Here is a 26,157-nt window from a genome sequence, read left to right as displayed (position 1 = left end):
CATTTTTATGTAGTATAAGCAGGTGAATTGGGACGCAGCCTCAGTGTTTTCAATCAAACTCAGCACTTCCTGTAGGACAGGAAATACTGCTGAAATGAGCCAAAGATAAAGAGGACACTTCACAGTGTAGCACTGTATATCTGCTGATATTCAGAGCAAAACCGTAACGCTTGGCTGCTGTACAGAACACAAGTGCATGGAGATGAAGGTAAAAGTTAATCTTTAATCAGTCAAAACGGCAATAATCCACAGAGACACAACAGCAACTGATCTCATCGCCTAGCAATCGTGACAGCTAATGAGCCACAGAAACGTTTGTACTTTTTCTCAAATTGTATTGAAAACTGATATATAAAGGAATTCAAGACAGCAAGTTTCTCAAACTGTATAAATGTATCTCCCTTGATCCATATACATGTATGTACCAGCCTGATCTCACGAGAAAACGTAAGTATTTTACGTTTTGCCAGTTTAGTGGCTAATTCGTACGAATTTGTACGAGTTCTGTTGTACGATTTTATAAGGGGCGTAGCACCTAACCCCACCCCTAAACCCAACCGTCATTGGGGGATGAGCAAATCGTACTAAAGCCTGGTTTATACTTCTGCGCCAGGTGACCGGCGTAACCCACGGCGCATGCAACGCGTGTAGCTGTGCATTTATACTTCTGCGCGCTGTCTCTGTGGGTCTGCATTAACACTTCCAAAACACTAGTTGGCAGTGAGGTGTTAATGCTCCTCCGTGTCGAGTTTCTTCGCTGTTGTTTTGCTTTTCCTGAACACTTCCGGGATATACAAGTAGCTCAAACTCGCTCATTTTGAGGCAGGAACCGGCGGACGTGCAACAACTTTAACTATGAGGTAAACACAAAACAAAACTTTCCATCCGGAGCTTCTTCACAGGACTCCACACTTGTAAACAATCGCTCCATCAGGCTCACATCATTCATGCGGCTCTCAGTCCCGCCCAGACTTGTCAGCGATACCAAGTCGACCAATCACAGAGCTTGCGCTACGCGTCGTTGCGACGTACAGTTACATTTTTTGATGTGCACGTCAAAGCAGAAGTATAAATCAGCCTTGAATTGTACGAATTAGATCATACGAATTCATACGAATTAGCCACTAAATTAAAAAAGTTACGAATTGCCATGAGATTGTGTTAGTATCTGCACATAATAAAATGTGTATGCATCTTTGTAAATCAGAAGCTGCGATGACTTTTATTTCAGCATGTCGATGTACTTCCAACTGAAACGAAGGGGGCGGGGCTTTCTCTTCCTTTTTCTTGGTAAATAAGGGGCGTGGCTAATATTGTAGTTGAAGCAACACACTGAGCCAATCCAAACGCAGCAGATGCAAAAAAATGTCAAAACAAACACTACAGAGTGAATGATTCAATGAAGACTTGTTGCCTCCTGTTGACATATAAAAAACCCCAGAGTGTGTCAGTCTGACTGGAAGAAACACAGACGAAAGCAGAGAGATATGATAATGCTGTTAACCTGTCTATTTAATATATGGACTGAAACGAACTGTTTTATGAGTCCTATTTATATATCATTATATTTCATTACCAGTGACAGGCTAATCCCGCGTGCATCATCCTGTATATCTGGCTGTGTCAAACATATGCTGGAATAGAGAACTCCTGATGAATAAACGGACCAAGCTGAAGGAAAATTAGTGAATGAAATCATAATAATAATAATAATTGTAATAATAAGTTAAAATAAATATAAACATGATCCTTCATGGCGACGCAGTGGCGCAGTAGGTAGTGCTGTCGCCTCACAGCAAGAATGTCGCTGGGTCGCTGGTTCAAACCTCGTTTCAGTTGGCGTTTCTGTGTGGAGTTTGCATGTTCTCCCTGCGTTTGCGTGGGTTTCCTCCAGATGCTTTGGTTTTCCCCACAGTCCAAAGACATGCGGTATAGGTGAATTGGGTAGGCTAAATTGTCCGTGGTGTGTGTGTGTGTGTGGATGTTTCCCAGAGATGGGTTGGAGCTGGAGGGGCATCCACTACCTAACAATGTGCAGGATAAGTTGGCGGTTCATTCCTCTGTGGCGATACCAAATTAATAAAGGGACTAAGCCGACAAGAAAATGACTAAAATATCCCCCATGATGGCTCATACCATTGTGAATGCATGATGGCACCCAGCAAATAGAGGAAAAATCCCAAGCTCATTCTGGAAACGTAGCCCTGCGGGCGTTTCTGGAGACCACAAAATACGTCCCGGGAGGTACATATTTGTGCAGTTTTTGTTTTCGGGAATCCGCGAGAGGTTGCTGTGTGCGCTTTTTTGCATCTCGAACGCCTTTCACTAATGTGGCGTTCGCTTGAAAAAACGAAATGCGGCCATACGTACCTCCGGCCACATAAATCGCGGCCTCCAGAAACATCCTACGTTTTCAGAATGAGCTTGAGTTGAATAAAGGTTTTTTTTTTTTTCGGAGTGTTTGTGTGTCGTTTAGCGAAAGATATTACGATAAAACGGCATTGTGGCGTTATAGTAATAGTATTTGATTTTGATTATCCTTTTTTGTTTACATTGAGCACTGACGTGTTTTTCTACAAACATGGCTGACAGCAACTCGCCGTGACGTAGATTCCGGACCTCTACATTGTAGTTTTCTAATATACTAAAATACACAACACTTTACAATAGTAAAGACTAAAGTATACTGCAGTATTTATTACAGCTTATCAGTTCATCAGTTAATGCTGTTGGAGCATTCCTTATTAACAATTTGTAAATACTGTAATATGTAGGCTACAGAATAAATTGAGGTAAAATTGTTTTCATATTACCACACTTGCTAAGCGCTACTTTGAATATCCCATATTTTGAAGTATGACTTCAAAACAACATGGGCAATCATTGGCTGATAATATTATTTTGGGTTTTCAAAGAATACTTTGTAAAAGAAAAGTCTGAATTTGCGAATTTAAAAAACAGTTTACCTCAGTACAGTATAATACACTTTACTATTGTATGATTCAACAAGATTAGTGTTTACTTTAAGTAATTATTCATGTCAGTTTAGTAGTTTCAGAAAATGCAGACTAAACGTATATTTACACCGTGACCCAACTGTGTCGCTGTTAAAGTGCACTTACAGGAGTTTTTTTTTCTGATGATGCGATCATATTTTCCTCCAGCGAGTGTGTGTGTGTGTGTGTGTGTGTGTGTGTGTGTGTGTGTGTGTGTGTGAGAGAGAGAGAGAGAGAGAGAGAGAGAGAGAGAGAGAGAGAGAGAGGCTGTGCTGGGAGACACACACCTGAGACTCACGGAGATGTTGTTTCCTGAGGTTTCTTCTTTTCTGAGATGAGGATCTTCTTCTTCTTCTTCAGTCGCGGGAGGTTCAGCGGTTTGCGCGGCAGGAGGAGATGAAACTTTCCTCCACAGAGACCGAGCGCCCGGACACTTTTACACCAGTAAAACAGTCACTTTACCATATTTACATCGAGTTCTGCTTCCAGAAGATTTGTAAATGAAGATTTCTGCCTTTTCACAACGGCTAGCTGTCGCGGCTTTTATCCTTCGCGTCTGTTCTCAGGTGAGTTCAGAGCTGTTGTTTTAATCGTGCGCGGGAAGTTAATGTTTTAAATGATACGACGGTTATTCATGCTTTAACGGTTATTTAGTTAGTTAAATACAAAATACAAAAAATATAGTCAACAGAACCGGTACATTCAGGGATTTTATAGACTATCGGGGGAATTAAAAACGGTTCTAATATTAATACAATCTCAGATATTGTGCTCTTCAACAGTTTGACAGAAGAAATATCAAAATCAATACAAAAAAAGCTGCTAACATCGGAAATGTCTTGGCAATTTTTGTTTATGTATAAATTGTTATACAAAGGTTAGGCTAATTAACTTTTTCAACACAATCCAAATCTTTGCTGGATTTGTTTTCGTAAAGCTATTTTGTCTGATAAATTCTAATGGAGTTAGAATGTTAGAATGTTAAAACTCTGCATTTAGTATTTATTTAATAATAATTTAATAATATTCTAATAATTGCTTCAAATGATAAATATATCAATTTAATAAAAATTTTTACTGTATAAAATACATTACACCTATGGAGATAAAAAAACAACAACCTGTAACTCACTTTAAGAGTCATGCCAGAAATGTTATGCAATCTGGCAATCTTTCCTGTCATTTGATGACAAATACAAGTAGGGAACACACTCCCAAAACATCTATATTTATGATGTTTTTTTTTTATTCTATGTTTGTTTTTGTTTTTTTTTTGTTTTTTTGTACGATGCAATTGACACTTGTAATTTACATTTCTGCTATATGCAGATTTTAAACTTATCATCGAGACTATTTATTTAGTTCTGCAAGTGTGTGTAAATAAATATTTATACAGTTTCAGTAATTTTAGTAATATTGTTGTATAATACTCATTCTTTAATTTATTTTTTTGGCTTAGTCCCTTTATTAATCAGCGGTCGCCACCGTGGAATGAACTGCCAATTTATCCAGCATGTTTTACACAGTGGATGCCCTTCCAGCTGCAACCCATCACTGGGAAACATCCATACACACAAACTCATATACTACGAACAGTTTTATGGACAGAGAACATGCAAACTCCACACAGAAATGCCAACTGACCCAGCCGAGACTCAAACCAGCGACGTTCTTGCTGTGAGGCGATCGTGTCACCCACTGTGACGTCCCCAATATAAAACGTATATATGTATAATAATATGTTTAAATTTACATTTAGTTTGTATCACATTATGCGCACATATTTCATATCTAAATATAAAAAGTTTCTCAAATATATGCATGCACGTGTGTATATATAAAATAACAATAATATAATATAATAATATAAATATAATATAAATATGATCATTTAAACACATAACATAAGAAATATTCACAGCACACACACTTAAATTATGTCAAAACAAACATTTATTTTGGATGTGATTAATCAGGATAATTTCCCAGGGATGGGTTGCAGCTGGATGGGCATCCACTGCGTGAAAACGTCCCGGATAAGTTGGCGGTTCATTCCGCTGTGGCGACCCTGCATTAATAAAGGGACTAAGCCGACAAGAAAATGAATAATCAGGATAAATTTTTGCCCAGCACTAATCAAAAATAAAAACTTTTTAGCCTGTATTTAAGAATTACAATGCAAATCCAATTAGAGTATGGATGGGTTAAGGAGTGGGTTGGGGTATATTCATATATTTATCATAAAATAATCAATATTATTGTCATATCATTATCTAATTATCATATAATACTCATATTAATATTATAATAATAATTTAATGTTTGTTTTTTGCATATTATAAAAAACACAAATCGTGTGTGTGTGTGTGTGTGTGTGTGTGTGTGTGTGTGTGTGTGTGTGTGTGTGTGTGTGTGTGTGTGAAGGTGTGTGCCGTTCCTCCAGAATGTGATCTAGATGTCCTGCTTCTCCAAGAGGAGGAAACCTGCCACAACATCATCAAACAGGAGAACCGGACAGAGAGCAGCTCCACACACACAGGCGAGCCACTACACACACACACACACACACACACACCTAATGAGCAGATTGAGTTCATATGGAGGGCAGCTATTTTCGATACGTCCCAGAGTGTTTTCCACACACACACACACACATCAAGACACCTAATTCCCCCTTTATACTTGTCGTTTTTGTGGACAAACACAGTGATGAGTGTTTATGTGTGTTCCTAAGAGGTGTAATGCGATATCAGGGGGGAAGTTTAGACAACGGCCTCCATTATCCATATTCCATAAATCACAACCCTTATCGGATTATGGATATATAACGCCCTCCGGCGCAGTGAGTACACACACAATTACTGCTCTAATGCTGGCAGCACTCAGGATACACTGTAATGTGAGTGTAAGTGTGTGTGTGTGTGTTTCGGTGAGAGTATTATCATATCTGAAGCTCTGTTTAGTCATATAGTGCTTTGGAGGACAATGAGAATCAATTAGAGTTGATGATTTATGATTGCAGCACTGGTGCAATGTGGACGTGTCCAGCTACTTCTTAAAGTTGAGATAAGTTCATGCACATAAATAAGCAGCGGCTGTGTTTCCATGCACCTATTTTTAAATGCATGTTGGAGTATTGCGTATTAAAATGCTTAATGGAAATGACACGATAAAAAATTTGAGTAGGATAAACACACTTTTTATCCAATAATAAAAAATGCACATCATAAACTTTGCTGTTAACAGATTTAGTCAGTAAAGTCTGCTTATGTGCTTTATAAGTCTTCATGCTGTGGTTCAGTTTTAAAGCTGTTGTTGTAAGCTGTTTGGACTGGACTGTGTGGAGTATAGTACGTCCACAGTCATATTGAAGTGATAGAAACACAATAAGTTTCTGACGTAAAAATTGGATCTGAATCTCTGCAATTTCAAGGCCGACCGCAATGTGACGTAGGAGTGGGGTTTCCTTGCACACTGAATTGATTGACAGGCGCGTACTAATATGTCTCCATAGTAACCCGTATAAACATATTCACAAGACAATCCCAAGCGGCAGCCTCGTGCTTTTCCTCGTGAAGCAAATACGGAAGTAAATGAAACTTCAATTCACCAAAATTCCGCTAGTCCTGGCTCCATAATAGAGCCGATTTCTATTGAGCCCACTTTTAAAATGGCCTTTACAGCAGAAAAAAGATGTTTACAGCCTGGTACAAAGAACGATTTTGGGTCATATAGCTAATATTACCCTTCATGACAGCTGTGAGGGGGTGAATTGTTTTATAACTCATCCTGTTACTTTATATTAGGTTATATTAAGTCTGCATAATTAAGGGCGTGGCCACTTGAGTGACAGCTCGGTCTCGCTGATCACCGTCACTTCACCTCATCTGATTCCGGCTGATTAGCTGCTGAACTTGGCATATACATCATATTTTTCTGTTGTTTTATGTGGCTTTACACAGTCCGTCGCCTTTTGGGATTATTTCCTACGATTATCAGATACTATAGCATGCTGTGTGCACTTAATTGTGCTCACAAACCATTCACTTGGCCTCCATTTCCCAGCTGAGTGAAATTATATACTTATATACCATCTCTATACATGTATTTGTTTTATTTCGGATCATTTATCATTTATAATATTCTTTAGCAACCCGGGCTCATTGTGGAAACGTAGCCCCGCGGACGTTTCTGCGGACCGCGATTTACGTCCCGGGAGGTACATATTCGAGCGGTTTTTGTTTTCGCTGATCCGCGAGAGGCTGCTGTGCGTGCTTTTTCGCGTCTCGGGCCCCTCTCGGGAGCGCGCGCCGTTCGCGCTTGCGCGAAAAGCCGCCGGATCGGCCGCCCTCCTCTTCCTCCTCCTCCTCCTCCTCCTCCTTCCCTAAACCCGAGCGACGGTTCGCAAAAGCCGTTCAGAAAAAAAAAAAAGCAAAAGCCCTCGTCTTTGATTTCGACCGCGTTTTCGGATCCCGCCGCGTTCTCGCCCTTATTTTTCGGATTCCGTTTTTCGCCTTACCTGATTTCCGGAACCGCTGTTCCCCGGACTCGATCCCGGTCATCGTCCCCGCGGCCGGCTCCTCCTCGTCCTCCTCCGGGGCCTCCGCTCCGCCGACGCAACGCTGTGAGCTAAGCGGACAAACTGGTTGCATCGGGAGAGTCCTCCACTCAGAGGCGAGCCGTCGGCCGGCAAGCGCGAAGAGAAGGGGCGGAGCGGCGCCACACCGCCCCGCAGCGTTCGCTCGAAAAAAAACTAAACGCGGCCTTACGTACCTCCAGCCACGTAAATCGCGGTCTCCAGAAACGTCCGCGGGGCTACGTTTCTAGAATGAGCTTGGGTTGTTCTTTAGAGCTGTAATGCACTGCAGAATCTGCCAGATTGATTAGCTGTAGACTCTCCGCGACCGTCACAAATCGGCTACATCTGGCAACACTGGTTGAGGGCGGCGTGATAGTCCTTTGCGGCAGTTCAGCTTGCTCTGGCCCTGCTGGTAGCTTCTTTTTAGCACCTATGGGTGACGTCACAGATACTACGTCCATATCTTTTACAGTCTATGGACAAGACGTGCGCAAAGCAACCGGGATTAAAAGATCTGTTCAGCTCTCTGTGATCATCTGCAGCTCAAGAATAAGTTTCAAACATTTCTAAAACAGTTCATGTTTGTAATAAATTCATCTCCACAGCCTCGTGTCAGTACAATTATAAAAGAAGACACTTCAATCCAAGTTTGTGGATGTTAAATCAGGTTTATTTTGCACATTAACATAACAGATGTCCATATAGCAGTGGATATTACCCGTGCATCCTGTCACATTTGCTGTGCAAAACATCCCAAAGTTAAACATATGTATGCGTGTGTGTGCATGTGCACGCGTGTGAACTTTGTAATGACATTGTGTGTGACTCATCATTGCAGAAAGGCTTGCATTAACTCCACAACATTCATTCATTCATTCATTTTTCTTCGGCTTAGTTTCCTTCAACACACTCATACAATACGGCCAGTTTAGTTGATCAGTTCCCCTATAGCGCATGTGTTTGGACTGTAGGGGAAACCGGAGCACCCGGAGGAAACCAACATGAGGAGAACATGTAAACTCCACACAGAAACACCAACTGACCCAGCCGGGACTCAAACCAGTGACCTTCTTGCTGTGAGGCCACAGTGCTAACCTCTGAGCCACTGTGTCTCCTCACACTTAGAATTACATAATATTTTGTTTATTACACACAGTTAATATTGTGTGGTCAAGACCTAAAACAATTACACTTGCTGCATTGAGCGAGACCTGTTGAATGATAATTGACGCAACACTGTCCGTTACGCATGATGAAAAACACAACACCTGCTGATATGTCCGATGCATATTTTCAGCCGTTTCCTATCTCATGCAGCCAAAAGCTGTCCGTGCTCATTTTTAGCTCTTGAAATGTGTAACCCTATTTTTAATCTGGTGTTGTAAAGGATGTACTTCAGTGTTAAGAGTATGCGCTGAGGTCTGTGTTATTTCACCAGCGTTCAGATCTCTGGCCACTGCACTGTGTATTATAGTGTGTGTTAATGCTCACTCTTGTGGTCCTCACACCCACTTGAGCATTTGAAATGCACCCTGTAAGTGGTCAAGTGCAAAGACCCCACGTGTGTGTAGGTTTGCCAGGATAACTAATGTTTGTTGTGCAATATTCATTCATTCATTTTCTTGTTGGCTTAGTCCTTTTATTAATCCGGGGTCGCCACTGCGGAATGAACCGCCTGTTGTGCAATATATTGTAATTAAAATATTGTGATAAGTGGTATTATTGTCATTTTAAAGACACAAATCCGCCAAAAATTTAAATTCTGCCACCATTTACTCATCCTTCACTTGCTCCAAACCTGTTTGAGTTTCTTTCTTCTATTAAAACAAAAGAAGATCTTTTGAAAAATGTTGGATATCGGTAACCGTCGACTTCTATCATATTTGTTTTTCCTACTAAAAGTTTCCAGTATTCTTCAGAATATCTTCTTTTTTGTTCAACAATAACAAAAAGAAAATCCTTAAAGATTTGAAATCAAAATCTGGAATCAATCTCAAAGATTTGGAGGGAAGGAGTGAATACTACACTCCTGTGTAGTCCACAGGTGTGTTGCATAACCTGGTTTCTGGAAGTTCCTCTGTCTGTTTTCCACTCTCGGGCCTCCAGTAATAAAGCTGTCAGTGTGAACAGCGCCTGAGATTCTCAAAATACCGCTCGTCCTTTATGTACACAGGAAACAGTCAATACAGGCCTGTCAACACAGCCAATCACAATAGCAGTATAATGCTGTACAGATCTCCTCAGACAGAGAGAGAGAGAGAGAGAGAGAGAGAGAGAGTACAAAACCAAAGCAAGATAATTTAAGGTTATTATTATCACTATTATTTTGTTAATGAATTTAGTCATTTATTTTTATTATTAATTTCTAGAGTATTTTAAATATATTATTTAATACATGCGTAATCATTTACATTATTTATTAAATATTATTTATTTGTATTATTTTTGCATAGAGTATTCATACAGTTGTTTAATTATTTTACATATCTAGTTTTTATGTATTATATACTTATTCATGTATTGTACAATTGCACAATTTAAATTGATAACATATACATGTCACTGTGTTGGCCTCAGTGGAAAAATATATATTCAGAAATCGGAGAGTTTCAATGTTTCGTGTGTGTTTTAGTCACTGTGAGTCAGCTATTAATAGTAAATATTATAATGTTTTTGAACCATTATTATAAACTGCTGTGCAAAGGCAAAATATTTATCACGTTTATATGTATTTTGAGCCATTTTGGTTGCTTTTCTTTAATAGGCAGATTTCTGTTCTCCTAACTATAATTAATTTGACATCAAAATGTCTAAATTATTTATTATTAAATCGTTATTGTCACTCTACAATTACACACTCTAGCAAGTTAAGGTCTCTTGCTTTTGCAGGGCAGTATAGCAAATAATATTATACTCTATATATTGCAGTATTTACAACTCCTTGTTAATGCATGTTCCAGCATACTGTAGTATTACAGTAATCTTATAAACGAAAATAAATATTGTAGTATACGTTTTGGTTTTTACTACAGTAAACTGTGGTGTATTGTAATATAATATACCCTATAGTTGTTACATTTGTTTATATTACTATAGTTGTTGTTACAATAGCAAATGTAGAATCTCTAAAACAGATTAATTACTATAGTGGTTGTTACCATAGCAACTGTAGAATCACCACAACAAATTAATGACAATAGTTGTTGTGTTACCATAGCAACGGTAGAATCACCACAACAGACTAATTACTGTAGTTGTTGTGTTACCATAGCAACTGTAGAATCGCCACAACAGAATAATGACAATAGTTGTTGTGTTGCCATAGCAACTGTAGAATCGCCACAGCAGATTAATTACTGTAGTTGTTGTGTTGCCATAGCAACTGTAGAATCGCCACAGCAGATTAATTACTGTAGTTTTTGTGTTGCCATAGAAACTGTAGAATCACAACAGACTAATTACTGTAGTTGTTGTGTTACCATAGAAACTGTAGAATCACCACAAAAGACTAATTACTGTAGTTGTTGTGTTACCATAGAAACTGTAGAATCACCACAAAAGACTAATTACTGTAGTTGTTGTGTTGCCATAGCAACTGTAGAATCACCACAACAAATTAATTACTGTAGTTGTTGTGTTACCATAGCAACTGTAGAATCACCACAACAGACTAATTGTTGTTGTTTTACTATAGCAACTGTAGAATCACAACAACAGATAAATTACTATAGTTGTTGTGCAACCATAGCAACAGCAGAATCACCACAACAGATTAATTGAAATACTTTCCTGTAGTATGGCTCAAAAACACTCTAGTATTTATTATAAAATACTTTTTTATATATTGTAGCAGGAGTATTCCACTAAAAAAGCAGACTTAGGTTCAGCAGCCCAGTTGTCTACAGCTGTGTGGTGTGATTGAGATTTGTCCTCTTAGAAATGCATTGCTCTGGCCAAATCTGTGAATAGAATGTGGTGTTTTTACTGACCGACCCATTGTATCTTCAACCTACTGCCAGTGAACTTTTCAACACAGGCCAGGACTTGGTCTTATTAGCTGGTACTGTACGAAATGTGTACAGCTGACTTTAAATGCTTTTAAATATTACTTAATAAACATGTTTGGTTTTCAAGGCAAGCTTTTATATTGCCTGCAAGTTAAAAGCAGTTTTAAAAGCTTGACGTTGGAATGTTGTAGTCATATTGCTAATACGTTGTCGTGTACTATAATACTATAAATTACTATAGTATTTGTAGTAAAATACAGAAGGCTCTGTTTATAGACATTAAGACATACGTTTAGACAGTACCTGCTGGTAATTTAAAGGCGATCTGTTACACCGCTTTTCACAAGCTGTATTATAAATCTCCAGTGCGCCCACAATGTGTCTGTGAAGTTTCAGCTGGACAAACCCTCCAGATGATTTAATATAGCTTTTCAGATTTGCCCCATTTGGTTGTGAGCGAAAGCACACATTTTTTGTGTGTCCCTTCAAATGCAAATGAGCTTTTACTCCTTGCCCACTCTCCAGAAGTGGACGTGGTCTTTGCTCATTATTCTGCTAGAAGAAGAATTATTCACTCTAGAGACATCAGAGACGCATTTCACATCTTGAAAAGAGGCAGAATAGGTCTTCTTTATGTTTGCTTTAATTATTTTAATTTATAAAGACAAAATGCCATTTTCAATTACTTATCCAAAAGATGCACTGGATTTTCAGATTTTAGTGTTTGGGTAGAGCATGTAAGACTTTTGGCTTTTCAGATTTGCTCCTTATTGTCCTTCATCTCCTCCAAACAGGCTGCAGTGCATTATGGGACGATCTGAACTGTTGGCCTCATGCAGAAGCTGGAGAGACCGTTTCACAGCCCTGCCCCAGTTTCCTGCGGGTCAAAGGTCAGATGAACCAGTTGAATATCTATCTGTCTGTCTGTCTGTCTGTCTGTCCGTCCGTCCGTCCGTCCATCTATATGTCTGTCTGTCAGTCTGCCTACCTACCTACCTACCTACCTGTCTGCCTGCCTGCCTACCTGTCTGTCTGTCTGTCTGTCTGTCCGTCCCTCCGTCCATCTATATGTCTGTATGCCTGTCTGTCTGTCTGTCTGTCTGACTGTCTGTCTGTCTGTCTGACTGTCTGTCCGTCTGTCCGTCCATCTATATGTCTGTCTGTCTGTCTACCTACCTACCTACTTGTCTGCCTGCCTGCCTGCCTTTCTGTCTGTCTGTCTGTCTATCTATCTATATCCTTATATTATAATGTTATAGCTACATTTATAATACTGCTATGAGCTTCTCACACCTCCAAAAGCCACCGCATCGTGTCCATTGCTTTTCGTCTTCTGATGCGCTACTGCTTTATTAGAGGTGAAGAAAGACCACAGTGGCAAATCCCAACACACTAAACGACACTTCTCTGAGCAATATTTGAGCAAGTTTATCCGGAAGTGATGATTTTGTTGTCTTTGACTAATTGAATGTAAACGCTGCTTCATTCACTAATGTTTTATGTGATATTCCCGTCTAATTTTAGTCTAGTCTGAAGTCTAATTGGCATCTTTGGGTGGAAGCATAGCTTATGATTGTGTTGTTTGTCCTGTGTGTTGTCTCTGCAGGAGCTGTGATGAAGAACTGCACTGAGAACGGCTGGTCTGTAACCTTCCCTCCGTATGAACTCGCCTGTGGACACGGACTCAATGACAGCTTTCACTTTCCCAGCGACTCGGTACCTCAAACATCATTCATTCATTCATTTTCCTTCAGCTAAGTCCCTTGTTTATCAGGGGAATTAATTTTAGAAAATCAACAAATAAAGGGTATAATAATTAAAAGGATGTCACATCATTAAACATGGTAGGGCTGCACAAAATTTGCACAACTCCTTTTGGCTGAGCTGATGCTGAAGTTTTTGAGAAGTGTTCATTTAAAGGGCACCTATGGTGAAAAATCTACTTTTCAAGCTATTTGGACAGACATGTGTGTATATAAAGTGTATAGACCATCATATTGGGCTGATATAAACACACACAGTCCTTTTATTTTAATTGAACAACATAAAAACGGTGGACCAATTAGAGCGGTTTTCAGACCGACCGCAACTTTACGTAGGAGTGCGATCCCCCCGCCCACCGAATTGATTGACAGCTGCGCGCATTAACATGTTCCGGTAGTCACGTGTATATGTCAACAAGACCAGGCAGACATACGCAAAGCAACCGGGAATAAAAGCTCTGTTCTGTTCGCACGGATCAGCAATCATCATCAAATGTGATTAAGAGTAAGTTTCACATGTTTTAAGTGTTTTAAAACAGGGCACGTGTGTAAAGAATTACAGCGATTTACCCCAGCTTTACTTCATCAGCACAGCCGCGTGTCAGAACAATTATAAAGTAGACGCTTCAATCCCGGTTTGTGGAAGTTAAATCAGGTTTATTTTGTACATTAGCATCACAGATATCCACACAGCACTGGAGGTTAGCCTGTATCCTGACATATTTGAGTGCAAAACAGTGCTAAGCACACTGCGCTCTGTCTGTCTGCCTGCCTGTGTGTGTGTGTGTGTGTGTCAGCTGCGGTGTGCGTGTGTATCTCTGTGTGTGTGTGTGTGTGTGTGTGTGTGCGTGTGTGCTCGCGCTTGAACTTTGTTACGATATTGAGTGTGACTCATCAATGCAACTTCACAATACTGATTAGTAAAGATGAGTTCTTACTGTAGTATTTTTCACAAACGCTACGCGAGACCTTCTTCCTTTAAGTTTGTCTGTTGTCTGACGCAGCTGAGGGAGGAGATTAAAGCACGCGGGAAGGCACGTAGAAACAGTAGGCGCCTTTGTCGTCTTAAAGGCGCAGTACGTCAAAACCACCCCCTGCTGGAAATCAGTAATAAACAGCATCTTGTAAAAGGTATAATGAACAATCTGATGGGTGTTTTGAGCTGAAACTTTATATACACATTCTAGAGACGCAAAAGACTTATATTAAATCTAAATAAAGGGGTAACCTAGGTGCCCTTTATAGTCAGGCTTGAGATATTTAATCCCTATAAGGGTTAGCTTCTCAATATAAATTAAAATCAGACTTTTAATTTTACAATCCAAATAGACATTTTCAGTCCAAATTGAGTTTCAAGTCAGTAATCCGAATCTTTCTATGAGAATTTCAGTCAGTGCTTCCTTCAGTCTCAAGTTCACATGCATTTGCTTTTTTCTGCGGGAGTGTAAAAGCCACATCATTTTGCCATATCCTAAGTCTTTCACTTGGAAGTCAGTCTACAGACTTTCATAGAGACCTGAGGGAGTCAGGGATGATCCTGTTTGGCATTTTCATAACTCCACAACATGCTTCTACATGTGCAATAAAAAGAACAAAAATAAACTTGAAACTTGCAGCTCATTTTTATTTAGGGACACAAAATAAATACACAAAGATGTTGTTCTTATATGCAATAATGTGCCCATCTTTGTGCTGTGTCAGGTGCTGGTCTCAGACGAGTACTTCTTCTATGTGAAGATCATGTATTCAGCAGGATACGCCGTCTCTCTTGTGTCACTCAGCATTGCTCTTACAGTGCTGTGTGTGTTCAGGTAACAGGCTGAGTGTGTGTGTGTTTTTACATCTGTGTTATTAGCCTGTGAAGCAATGTTTCTCAACTGGTTTGGCCATGGCACTCATTTTTTCCTCGGTCATTAGCTTGTATATATATATATATATATATATATATATATATATATATCGTCAGAATTATTTGCCCTCCTGTGAATGCTTTTTCTTTGTCAAATATTTCCCACATCATATTGAACAGATTCAGGAATTGTACACAGTATTTCCCCTAATATGTGTTCATCTGGAGAAAGTCTTATTTGTTTTATTTCAGCTAGAATAAAAGCAGTTTTTAATAGTTTTAAAGCCATTTTATTCGCCCCCTTCAGCAATATTAGTGTTGGATTGTCTCCATAATAAACCACTGTTATACAATGACTTGCCTAATTACCCTAACTTTACCCTGATTACCCTAGTGAAGCCTTTACATGTCACTTTAAGCTGAACACTAGTGTCTTGAAGAATATCTAGTCTAATATTATGTGCTGTCATCATGACACAGAGAAAATAAATCAGTTATAAGAGATGAGTTATTAAAACTATTATGATTAGAAATGTGCTAAAAATAAATCTTAGAAATGTGGGAAAAATATAAATAATGGTTCAATTTTATATGTTTATATGTTCAAATATATTAGCTATAATTTTGACATTCTGTAGATGTAAAACACAATCATGCTAAATATGTGCTTTATAAGTGCTAATAAATATCCAACATATTAATAACAGGCAAGCAATTAATAGTGAGAATTGGTCTCTTGTACTAAAGTGTTACCGTTGCCATATACTCTCACCAGTCACTTTAGGAAATATCCAGTGAGCGGCAGTTCTGTGGGCGCAAATGCCTTGTTAATGCCAGAGGTCAGAGGAGAATGGCCAGACTGGTTCCAGCTGATAGAAAGGAAACAGTAACTCAAATAAGCACTCGTTACAACCGAGCTCTGCAGAAGAGCATCTCTGAACACACAACACGTCCAACCTTGAGGCGGATGGGCTACAGCAGCAGAAGAGCACACCGGGTGCCGCTCCTGTCAGCTAAGAACAGGAAACTGAGGCTACAATTCACACAGACTCACCAAAACTGGACAATAGAAGATTGGAGAAACGTTGCTGCTCTGATGAGTCTCCATTTCTGCTGACACATTCAGATGCTCGGGGCAGAATTTGGTTCAACAACATGAAAGCATGGATCCATCCTGCCTTATATTAACAGTTAGTGGTGGTGTAATGGTGTGGGGGAGATTTTCTTTGGGTCCATTAGTACCAATTGAGCATCAACGCCACAGCCTACCTGAGTATTGCTGCTGACCATGTCCATCCCTTTATGAGCACAGTGTCTCCATCTTCTGATGGCTACTTCCAGCAGGATAACGCAGCATGTCATAAAGCTCAATCATCTCAGACTGGTTTCTTGAACATGACGATGAGTTCACTGTACTCAAATGGCCTCCACAGTCACCAGAGCTCAATCCAATAGAGCAGCTTTGGGATGTGGTGGAACGGGAGATTGGCATCATGGATGTGCAGCTGACAAATCTGCAGCAACTGTGTGATGCTATCATGACAATATGGAGCAAAATCTCTGAGGAATATTTCCAGTAGCTTGCTGGATCTACACCACAAAGGATTAAGGCCGTTCTGAAGTCAAAATGGATTCAACCCGGTAATAGTAAGATGTACCTTATAAAGTGGCCAGTGTGTATATATAGTGCATATGCATGTTTTTTTTTTTTTTTTTGGGTGTAAAACAAAAAGTGTAATCTCTAAGAAAAGCAGCCTGCTGCATGATCCTGGGATCATATTCACAGCACAAATAATGAAAGATGAGTCACGCAATGAAGATAGAATAATTATGGATAATGGAGCACTGATAAGGAAACTCGCTTTAGCAACTAATGAACAACAAAAACAACAAAGAGCAGAAATACACTGATTTTCATATCAGGAAAATATGAGAAATTAAAGCTGATGAAAACAACATTAAACACGATTACATTCACTTTTAAAAGAAGATGATAATAACACTCTAAATCATCTGGACAAGAAGCTACATGAAGAACATGCGAGGAAGAAAGCGTCCTGACTGATTGTGCTGAATTTATCTGAGCCTAAACCATCATTAAACATCAGCCAAAGAATTCAGCCATCCCTGATCCAAGATCCTCTCGCTGTACAGCCTGGCTCTGCGGTGATAAACATGTTTAATATTGTAACGTTTACATTTGGGTGCGTTTAGCTGAATGTCTCATTTAGAGGAATTCCACATGCCAGACTGGACTAAACACTTTTATTTGCAGGCTTCGTGCTCTCAAATCTGACCCCCGTTCGGTGGTGTACGATAATGATTTACACATGCTCAAATCACTGTAGTTGAGGGCAGTTTTTAGATATAGGAATAGCTAGATTTGTTTTCTCTTTGCCATGATGACAGCACATAATATTAGACTAGATATTCTTCAAGACACTAGTGTTCAACTTAAAGTGACATTTAAAGGGCCATGAAACCCCCTCGTTTCAGCAGGGTGTTTTCACACCTCTACTTTGGAAAAAGTCAGAAAAGTGGGCGTGTCCAGCTCTGTTTAGGGGGGAGTGTCGGAGAAAGAAAAGAGGCTTAGTGTGGGAGTGTCTATTTGGGCGCGCTGAGTTTCAGAGTCAAAACACACACACACACACAGGGGAGAAAGGGACTGTGTTTACATGGACATCTGAAGTCGAATTATTTGCCAAATTATTAAATGGTGGACTTTAACTGCAGTTTGGCTCTTTCATTCAGGGAATTCATTCATGTCCCTCGCGACAAACGAGATATTTGATTATTTGATTCGAGGAGCTGCTCTAAGCGTGTATTTTTCATGCAATGTTTGATACCGCACGGCGAATGAGAGAAAAAAACCCTCCGCATTTCCCGGAAACTTAGATGCACACGGCAGGTAGCTTCAGAAAGTCGCGTGTGTTATTTCGGTCACACTATGCGGTGAAAATCCTACACGAGGTTAAAGTTTGGTTGTGGTGCTAACATGTTTACACTCGGTGCAATAGTTAACGTTAGTTCGATACGAACAAACTGAATAAACAAAGAGCACTGGTCACTCACTTACTAAATCTGTAGAGACAGAACAATCACCAGCAACTAGAGCCGCGTCTTTATTAAGAGGAGACTAAAGCGAATCCGGATCTCAGCGTTTGCAGATGAGAACAGCTCTCAGGTAAACAATAATCCTCCTTAGACACGTAAGTTATTGTTGTCGAGCGTCGCGTACACTGTTAATCCACACGTGACTCCAGCTGCGCTCTCACAGAGAGAAAATGAAAACAAAACTGAACTGCAGCAAACTATAAAAGCAACACTTCACGCTTGTTTTGCCAACACAACGTGGCGTCTCTGTCGTCTAAACACTGTGACAGTAATGAATATTAATGAAGTTGCACAATAGAGCGCACTGATTGGTTTGTACCAAGCCTTAATCATGCATTAAGGCAGCACACTGTGAGACGTAATAAGACACACTCTGGCACAGACGTCCAGTCTGCACGCTGGAATACACGCTATTATGTCATGACCGTGACGCAGCTTCAAAAATTCGTTTCAAACCGGAAGTACGAATTTGCTTGAAATAACGCAAAAACAACCAATTTACACTTTCCAGTGAAATATAGGTGTCCTAATAGTGTTTACAGCAGTGTGGGACACATATACGACTGTCAACAGCTCAACACATGTGTTTTGGTGTTTCGTGACCCTTTAAAGGCTTCACTAGGGTAATTAAGGTAAAGTTAGGGTAATTAGGCAAGTCATTGTATAACAGTGGTTTGTTCTGGAGACAATCCAACACTAATATTGCTGAAGGGGTGAATAATATTGACCTTAACATGGCTTTAAAACAATTAAGAACTGCTTTTATTCTAGCCAAAATAAAACAATTAAGACTTTCTCCAGCAGAACAAATATTAGAGGAAACACTGTGAGAAACTCCTGAATCTGTTCAACATCATCTGGGAGATATATGACAAAGATTCACAAGAGGGCAAATAATTCTGACTTCAACTGTGTGTCTTTAAAGTAACTGGCAAACAAATGAACGAATCTGAATGTTAGTGTGTGTGTGTGTGTGTGTGTGTGTGTGTGTGTGTGTGTGTGTGTGTGTGTGTGTGTGTGTGTGTGTGTGTGTGCAGATCCGCAGCTTGAGTCTCTCAGCGTGTGCTTTAATAATGTTTCTGTGATGCTGAAGTGTGATTTGAGGTATGATTGTGATTTGTGTTCAGGAAGCTGCACTGCACACGTAACTTCATCCACATGCAGCTTTTCCTGTCCTTCATCCTGAGAGCTCTGTTCATCTTCATCAGAGACGCTGCGCTGCATTACTCTCAGGAGTACTACCACTGCAACTCACATCCGGTACACACACACACACACACACACACACACACACACACACAAACACACACACACACACACACACACACACACACACACACACACACACACACACACACACACATAACAGCATTATCCAGCACATATAGATGGTAAACGGATGCGCAGATAAGCTGATGTGTTTCCGGGTTTTCCTCAGCCGGGCTGTAAAGTGGCGCTGTTCCTCTCCAATTACTGCATCCTGGCTAATTACAGCTGGCTGCTGGTGGAGGCTCATTACCTGCACAGCCTCATCAACCTCTCACTGCGCTCGCAGAAGAAGCGCCTGCACTGGTACATCCTGCTCGGCTGGGGTGAGCTATCCAAATATACATTCATTCATTTTCCTTCGGCTTAGTCCCTTATCAGGGGTCGCCACAGCGGAATGAACCACCAACTTATTCAGCATATGTTTTACGCAGCAGATGTCCTTCCAGCTGCAACCCAGTACTGGGAAACACCCATACACATTCATTCACACACACTTATACACTACGGCCAACTTAGCTCATCGGTTCCCCTATAGTGCATGTGTGACTGTGGGAGAAACCGGAGCACCCAGAGGAAACACACGCCAACACAGGATGAACATGCAAACTCCACACAGAAATTCCCAGATCTAATTTAATTAATCATTAAAAATTAATTAAAATGAATTATGTAGCCAGAGGTATGTCACGGGTCAATTGGTGCTTTTGAAAACACTATCGGTTGGGTTTAGGGAAGTGGGTGGGAGGGTCAGTCGGTGCTTTTGAAAACACTGTGGGTTGGGTTTAGGGAAGGGGGTGGGCGGGTCAGTCGGTGCTTTTGAAAACACTGTCGGTTGGGTTTAGGAAAGGGGGTGGGTGGGTCAGTCGGTGCTTTTGAAAACACTGTCGGTTGGGTTTAGGGAGGGGGGTGGGCGGGTCAGTCGGTGCTTTTGAAAACACTGTTGGTTGGGTTTAGGGAGGGGGGTGGGCGGGTCAGTCGGTGCTTTTGAAAACACTGTCGGTTGGGTTTAGGGAAGGGGGTGGGCTGGTCAGTCGGTGCTTTTGAAAACACTGTTGGTTGGGTTTAGGGAGGGGGGTGGGCGGGTCAGTCGGTGCTTTTGAAAACCCTGTCAGTTGGATTTAGGGAAGGAGGAGGGTGGGTCAGTCAGTCAGTCGACAGCGGCCTCTGGTGGATTTATGTGAGAAAAGCAGGTGTGAATGGCACTTGTGAGAAGTTTGAGATCTGTAAAAGCGTACACAGCAGCCTCTGGTGGATTCGCAAAAACAAAAACTGCACTAAACGTAGCTCCTGGGATGCATTTGGCGCTCTCCAGAAATGTACTGTATACATGGGGTACGTAATCAGAATGGGCCTGGGTTGCTTTTGATATTTAATCTTTTATTTAATATATACACAACTAGCATACTAATAAAATGAGACTTGTTCCTGCAGGAATCCCGATGCTCATCATTATCAGCTGGAGTTTGGCCAAATATCTGCACCAGAATGAAGGGTACGTTCACACACTTTCTGAAAAAAGTCCTGTTTGGAGTGGGTAAAGCAGTAGTTATATACTGTTTTGGGGTCAGTCTGATCTCTCTGGAGACTTGCTTTGTTTATACCAGCCTCCTCTGGACAATTATTTATTATATCTGTATTATATAAGAGAGGCTATTTTAAACCTGCATGAGAACACAATGTGTGTGCGTGTGTGTGTGTGTGTGTGTGTGTGTGTGTGTGTGTGTGTGTGTGTGTGTGTGTGTGTGTGTGTGTGTGTGTGTGTGTGTGTGTGTGTGTGTGTGTGTGTGTGTTTGTGTGTGTGTGTGTGTGTGTGTGTGTGTGTGTGTGTGTGTGTGTGTGTGTGTGTGTGTGTGTGTGTGTGTGTGTGTGACAGATGCTGGGAGACAAGAGATCATGGCTGGATATGGTGGATCCTGCGAGTTCCCGTCATCATTTTTATCACAGTGAGCAAACATTCTCCTCGATTGTCTCAGATTTACACTGCAGAAATGCTTTTCTTGCTAAGAGTTTCTGTCTTGTTTCTAGTCCAAATATCTCCAACTGTCATTTAAAGGTGCTCTTATGAACTATAATGAACATTCACTCAAGTAAAGAGTTACCTTATATTTTTAAATATTCAATAGCTAATGCAACAAACAGTTACACAACAAAAAAAGGCCGTTTTAGTTCCCATAACTGTGTTTTCAGGTGAACATGCTGTTTTTTCTGAGCATTATTCGGACGTTAGTGGGAAAACTGAAAGCAGCTGACATGCACGGAAATGAAATTAACCATCACAGGTGAGAGAAAATAGCACATTTATTACCACTACAGCTACAAAACACTATTGCAAAAGTACAGCAAACAATATGCAAGACATGGAAAGTAATTTGGTTTGGCTCATACACACACTCCTGTTTAATAACACTTCAGACTAACTAAAAATTCACACCATTTACTGGCTTATTACCTGCCTATTATTATGATATTAACTGTTTATTAACACTTACTAACACAGTATGATCTTATTCTGCATTTGTATACCTAAACCAGGGGTGTCCAAACTTGGTCCTGGAGGGCTGGTGTCCTGCAGATTTTAGCTCCAACTTGCCTCAACACACCTGCAAGGATGTTTCTAGAAAGCCTAGTAAGAGCTTAATTAGCTAGCCCAGGTGTGTCTGATTGTGGTTGGAACTAAACTTTGCAGGACACCGGCCCTCCAGGATCGAGCTTGGACATGCCTGAAACCAACCACTATTAATAAGCAGCAAATTATTAGTCTATTGAGTTAAAAGTATAAGTTAATGGTTTGATAATAGTGTGAATTGTTCATTGAAATCAAGTGACCAATATATTTATATGATTGAAATCTTTCTTATAAATTATTTATTTTAAACCTGTTTTTAAACACATAATACACTCGCTGGCCACTTTATTAGGTACACCTTATTGGTACTGGGTTGGACCCCATTTTGCCATCAAAACTGCTTTAATCATCCATGGCGTAGATTCAGCAAGCTACTGGAAATATTCCTCAGAGATTTTGCTCCATATTGACATGATAGCATCACACAGTTGCTGCAGATTTGTCGGCTGCACATCCATGATGCCAATCTCCCGTTGCACCACATGCCAAAGCTGCTCTATTGGATTGAGCTCTGGTGACTGTGGAGGCCATTTGAGCACAGTGAACTCATCGTCATGTTCAAGAAACCAGTCTGAGATGATTGAGCTTTATGACATGCTGCGTTATCCTGCTGGAAGTAGCCATCAGAAGATGCTGTAGCCTGCTGTAGCCCATCCGCCTCAAGGTTGGCCGTGTTGTGTGTTCAGAGATGCTCTTCTGCAGAGCTCGGTTGTAACGAGTGCTTATTTGAGTTACTGTTGCGTTTCTATCAGCTGGAGCCAGTCTGGCCATTCTCCTCTGACATCTGGCCTCATCAAAAAGGCATTCGTGCCCACAGAACTGCCGCTCACTGGATATTTCCTCTTTGTCGGAGCATTCTCTGTAAACCCTAGAGATGGTTGTGCGTGAAAATCCCAGTAGATCAGCAGTTTCTGAAATACTCAGAGCAGCCCGTCTGGCAGCAACAACCATGCCACGTTGAAAGTCCCTTAAATCCCCTTTCTGATGCTCGCTTTGATCACCTGGACCATGTCTACATGCCTAAATGTATTGAGTTGCTGCCATGTGATTGGCTGATTAGAAATTTGCATTAACGAGCAGTTGGACAGGTGTACCTAATAAAGTGTCATTTTAATAACATTTTAACTCTTCGCTTTGTTTTATGTCTCATACTTGTTGTATTTTACATTTCTTTTATATCTTGTTTATGTAAAGCCTTTTGAATTATCATTGTGTATGAATATAAATACTGGATCAATGATTTTATAAAGCCAAAACTCTCTTTCATGGCGTAGGAAGCTGGCGAAATCCACATTTCTCTTAGTGTCGCTGTTTGGTCTGCAGTATGTGCTCTTCGCCTTTTTCCCTGACCGGGTTAGCGTGCTAACCTTCAAAATCTGGAACGTCATTGAGCTAGCATTAGCATCCACACAGGTAACTTCTAGCTTCTTTTCTCAAACACATTTACACTAGGACAGTCCAGTCAAAGTTATTTGCATTTATGTACATTTATAGTCAGATTTAGGATATTAGAGCTCAGCTGAATGATAGTATGGTTTAATCTCACAACGTCCGACACATTCACATAGGAACAGTCCAGTCAAATGTATTTACATATAGAGAATTGTTCATAATACACATGATTTCAAAGCAGCTTTGTTAATGTTATATACTATAATCCTAATTTATTTATAGTTGCATTTAGCATAACAGAGCTGCATGATAATATAGTTTAATTTAATAATGATAAAGAAATCGGGTAACTGAGATTTGTGGATCCTTCGGGTATGTTTCATTGTACCTTTCAGATGACAATCCACTAGAGGGCGCTGTGTAATTTAGGAAGTATTGGTCCTATATGTTAAATGTTCTTATATATTATGGACCATTTTACATATGTCCTATATTTTATCTGTAGGTCCTATATATTAAATTTTCTTATATATTATAACTCACTTTACATATGTCCTATATATTAAATGTTTTATATATTATAAATCACTTTGCATATGCCATATATTTTATCTCTAGGTCTTATATATTAAATGTTCTTATATATTATATATCACTTTACATATGTCCTGATTTATATCTGTTTGTCCTATATATTATAACTCACTTTACATATGTCCAATATATTATCTGTAGGTCCTATATAATAAATGTTTTATATATTAAGTATCACTTTACATATGTCCTATATATTATATGTTGGCCTCTATATATTAAATGTCCTATATATTATATATAACTTTGCATGTGTCCTATATTTTATCTGTAGGTCCTACATATTAAATGTCCTATATATTATATATCACTTTACATATGTCATATATATTATATGTAGGTCCTATATATTAAATATCCTATATATTCTATATCACTTTACATATGTCATATATATTATATGTAGGTCCTATATATTAAATATCCTATATATTATATATCACTTTACATATGTTCTATATATTATCTATGTGTCCTTTATATTAAATGTTCTTATATATTATATATCACTTTACATATGTCCTATATATTATATGTTGGTCTCTATTAAATGTTCTTAAATATTATATATCACTTTGCATATGCCATATATGTTATCTGTAGGTCATATACATCAAATGCCCTATATATGACATATCACTTTGCAAAAGCCACATATATTATCTTTATGTCCTATAAAATGTCCTATATATTATATATAACTTTGCATGTGTCATATATTTTATCTGTAGGTCCTATATGTTAAATGTCCTATATTTTATATATCACTTTACATGTCATATATATTATATGTTGGTCCTATATATTAAATGTTCTTATATATTATATATCACTTTACTTATTTACTTTACTTTACTTATTACTTACTTTACTTATTATCTATATGTCCTTACATATTAAATGTTCTTTTATATATATATTTCTATATATATATATAATATATAAATATATATATAAACATATCACTTTACATTTGTCCTATATTTTATCTGTAGGTCCTATATATTAAATGTCCTTTATATTTTATAACACTTTACATATGTCATATATATTATATGTTGGTCCTATAAATTAAATGTTCTTATATATTATATATCACTTTACTTATGTTCTATATATTATTTATATGTCCTTACATATTAAATGTTCTTATATATTATATATCACTTTACATTTGTCCTGTATTTTATCTGTAGGTGCTATATATTAAATGTTCTTATATATAATTTTCAATTTACATACTTTACACTTTTTGCATATGTTTATTGTATGTTAGCAAATACATTTGAATTTATATATAGTATTTCACAATATTGTTGATATTTTGCAACCGTATAAACAATAACACATCTGTAATGCGCTATATATTATGCATTGCTGTATGTGGATGTTCTCATGTTTACACAGGTACTATTGTAGGCTAGGTTTTTGAAATGGAGTAAATTGAATCTCAGCTCCGTGTAGCACATACATTTGACACTGTTGTGATGATGAAATTATCCACCATGTCTTTTGGTTCTGCTTCATGTTGTTTTTACCGTTCCAGGGCTTTATTGTGGCACTGCTGTACTGTTTTTTAAACGGAGAGGTGAGTGAATCAAAAGAAATTGACATGTGAATCAAATTACCTCAGGTTATGTTTTCCAGGTTTAATGCATCACAGGTTTCCTGCACATTTTAGCCACACGCGTCAATATTGAGGCCACGTATAGCAGCACAGTTCTGTTTTATGTTTCGCTGGTAAATCTTAACATTTATTGACCTTTTTTGACAGGTACAGTATGAAGTCCAGCGGCGGTGGAGACGGTGGCGTCTGAAGCAGCATTTTCACGGAGAGCCCAGAGTTCATCACAGCTCTCTGAGCAACAGTGGACTCCCGCTGACCCAGGTCTCTCTGCTGACTCGACCCAACACACAGATCACCTGAACAACACTGGTATCTTCAAAAAACAACCCAGGCTCATTGAA

At 39.2% G+C, this 26,157-nt stretch overlaps 2 protein-coding genes across 2 annotated transcripts in view; one reads left to right on the top strand and one right to left on the bottom strand.

Annotated features, from left to right (window-relative positions):
• rap2aa (RAP2A, member of RAS oncogene family a) overlaps window positions 1-4,015 on the bottom strand; it is a 23,117-nt gene extending 19,102 nt beyond the window's left edge. The window contains exon 1 of the mRNA XM_087267282.1: window positions 3,284-4,015. The gene's annotated coding sequence lies outside the window, so the exon portion shown is untranslated. The remainder of the gene's footprint in view (window positions 1-3,283) is intronic.
• sctr (secretin receptor) lies at window positions 3,273-26,157 on the top strand. Its single transcript, NM_001256639.1, is given in 13 exon segments — window positions 3,273-3,562; window positions 5,421-5,535; window positions 12,377-12,472; window positions 13,189-13,298; window positions 15,047-15,156; window positions 19,436-19,568; window positions 19,747-19,900; window positions 21,009-21,069; window positions 21,451-21,520; window positions 21,765-21,856; window positions 23,478-23,616; window positions 25,736-25,777; window positions 25,964-26,157. Coding segments are annotated over 13 exon segments (1,341 nt in total). The 5' UTR covers window positions 3,273-3,496; the 3' UTR covers window positions 26,117-26,157.

This window comes from Danio rerio, chromosome 9, assembly GCF_052040795.2.
Source record: "Danio rerio strain M-AB ecotype USA chromosome 9, GRCz13ab, whole genome shotgun sequence".
NCBI lineage: Eukaryota > Metazoa > Chordata > Actinopteri > Cypriniformes > Danionidae > Danio > Danio rerio.
Note: the sequence above shows the minus strand (reverse complement) of the source record. Positions and strands in the feature narration are given on the sequence as shown.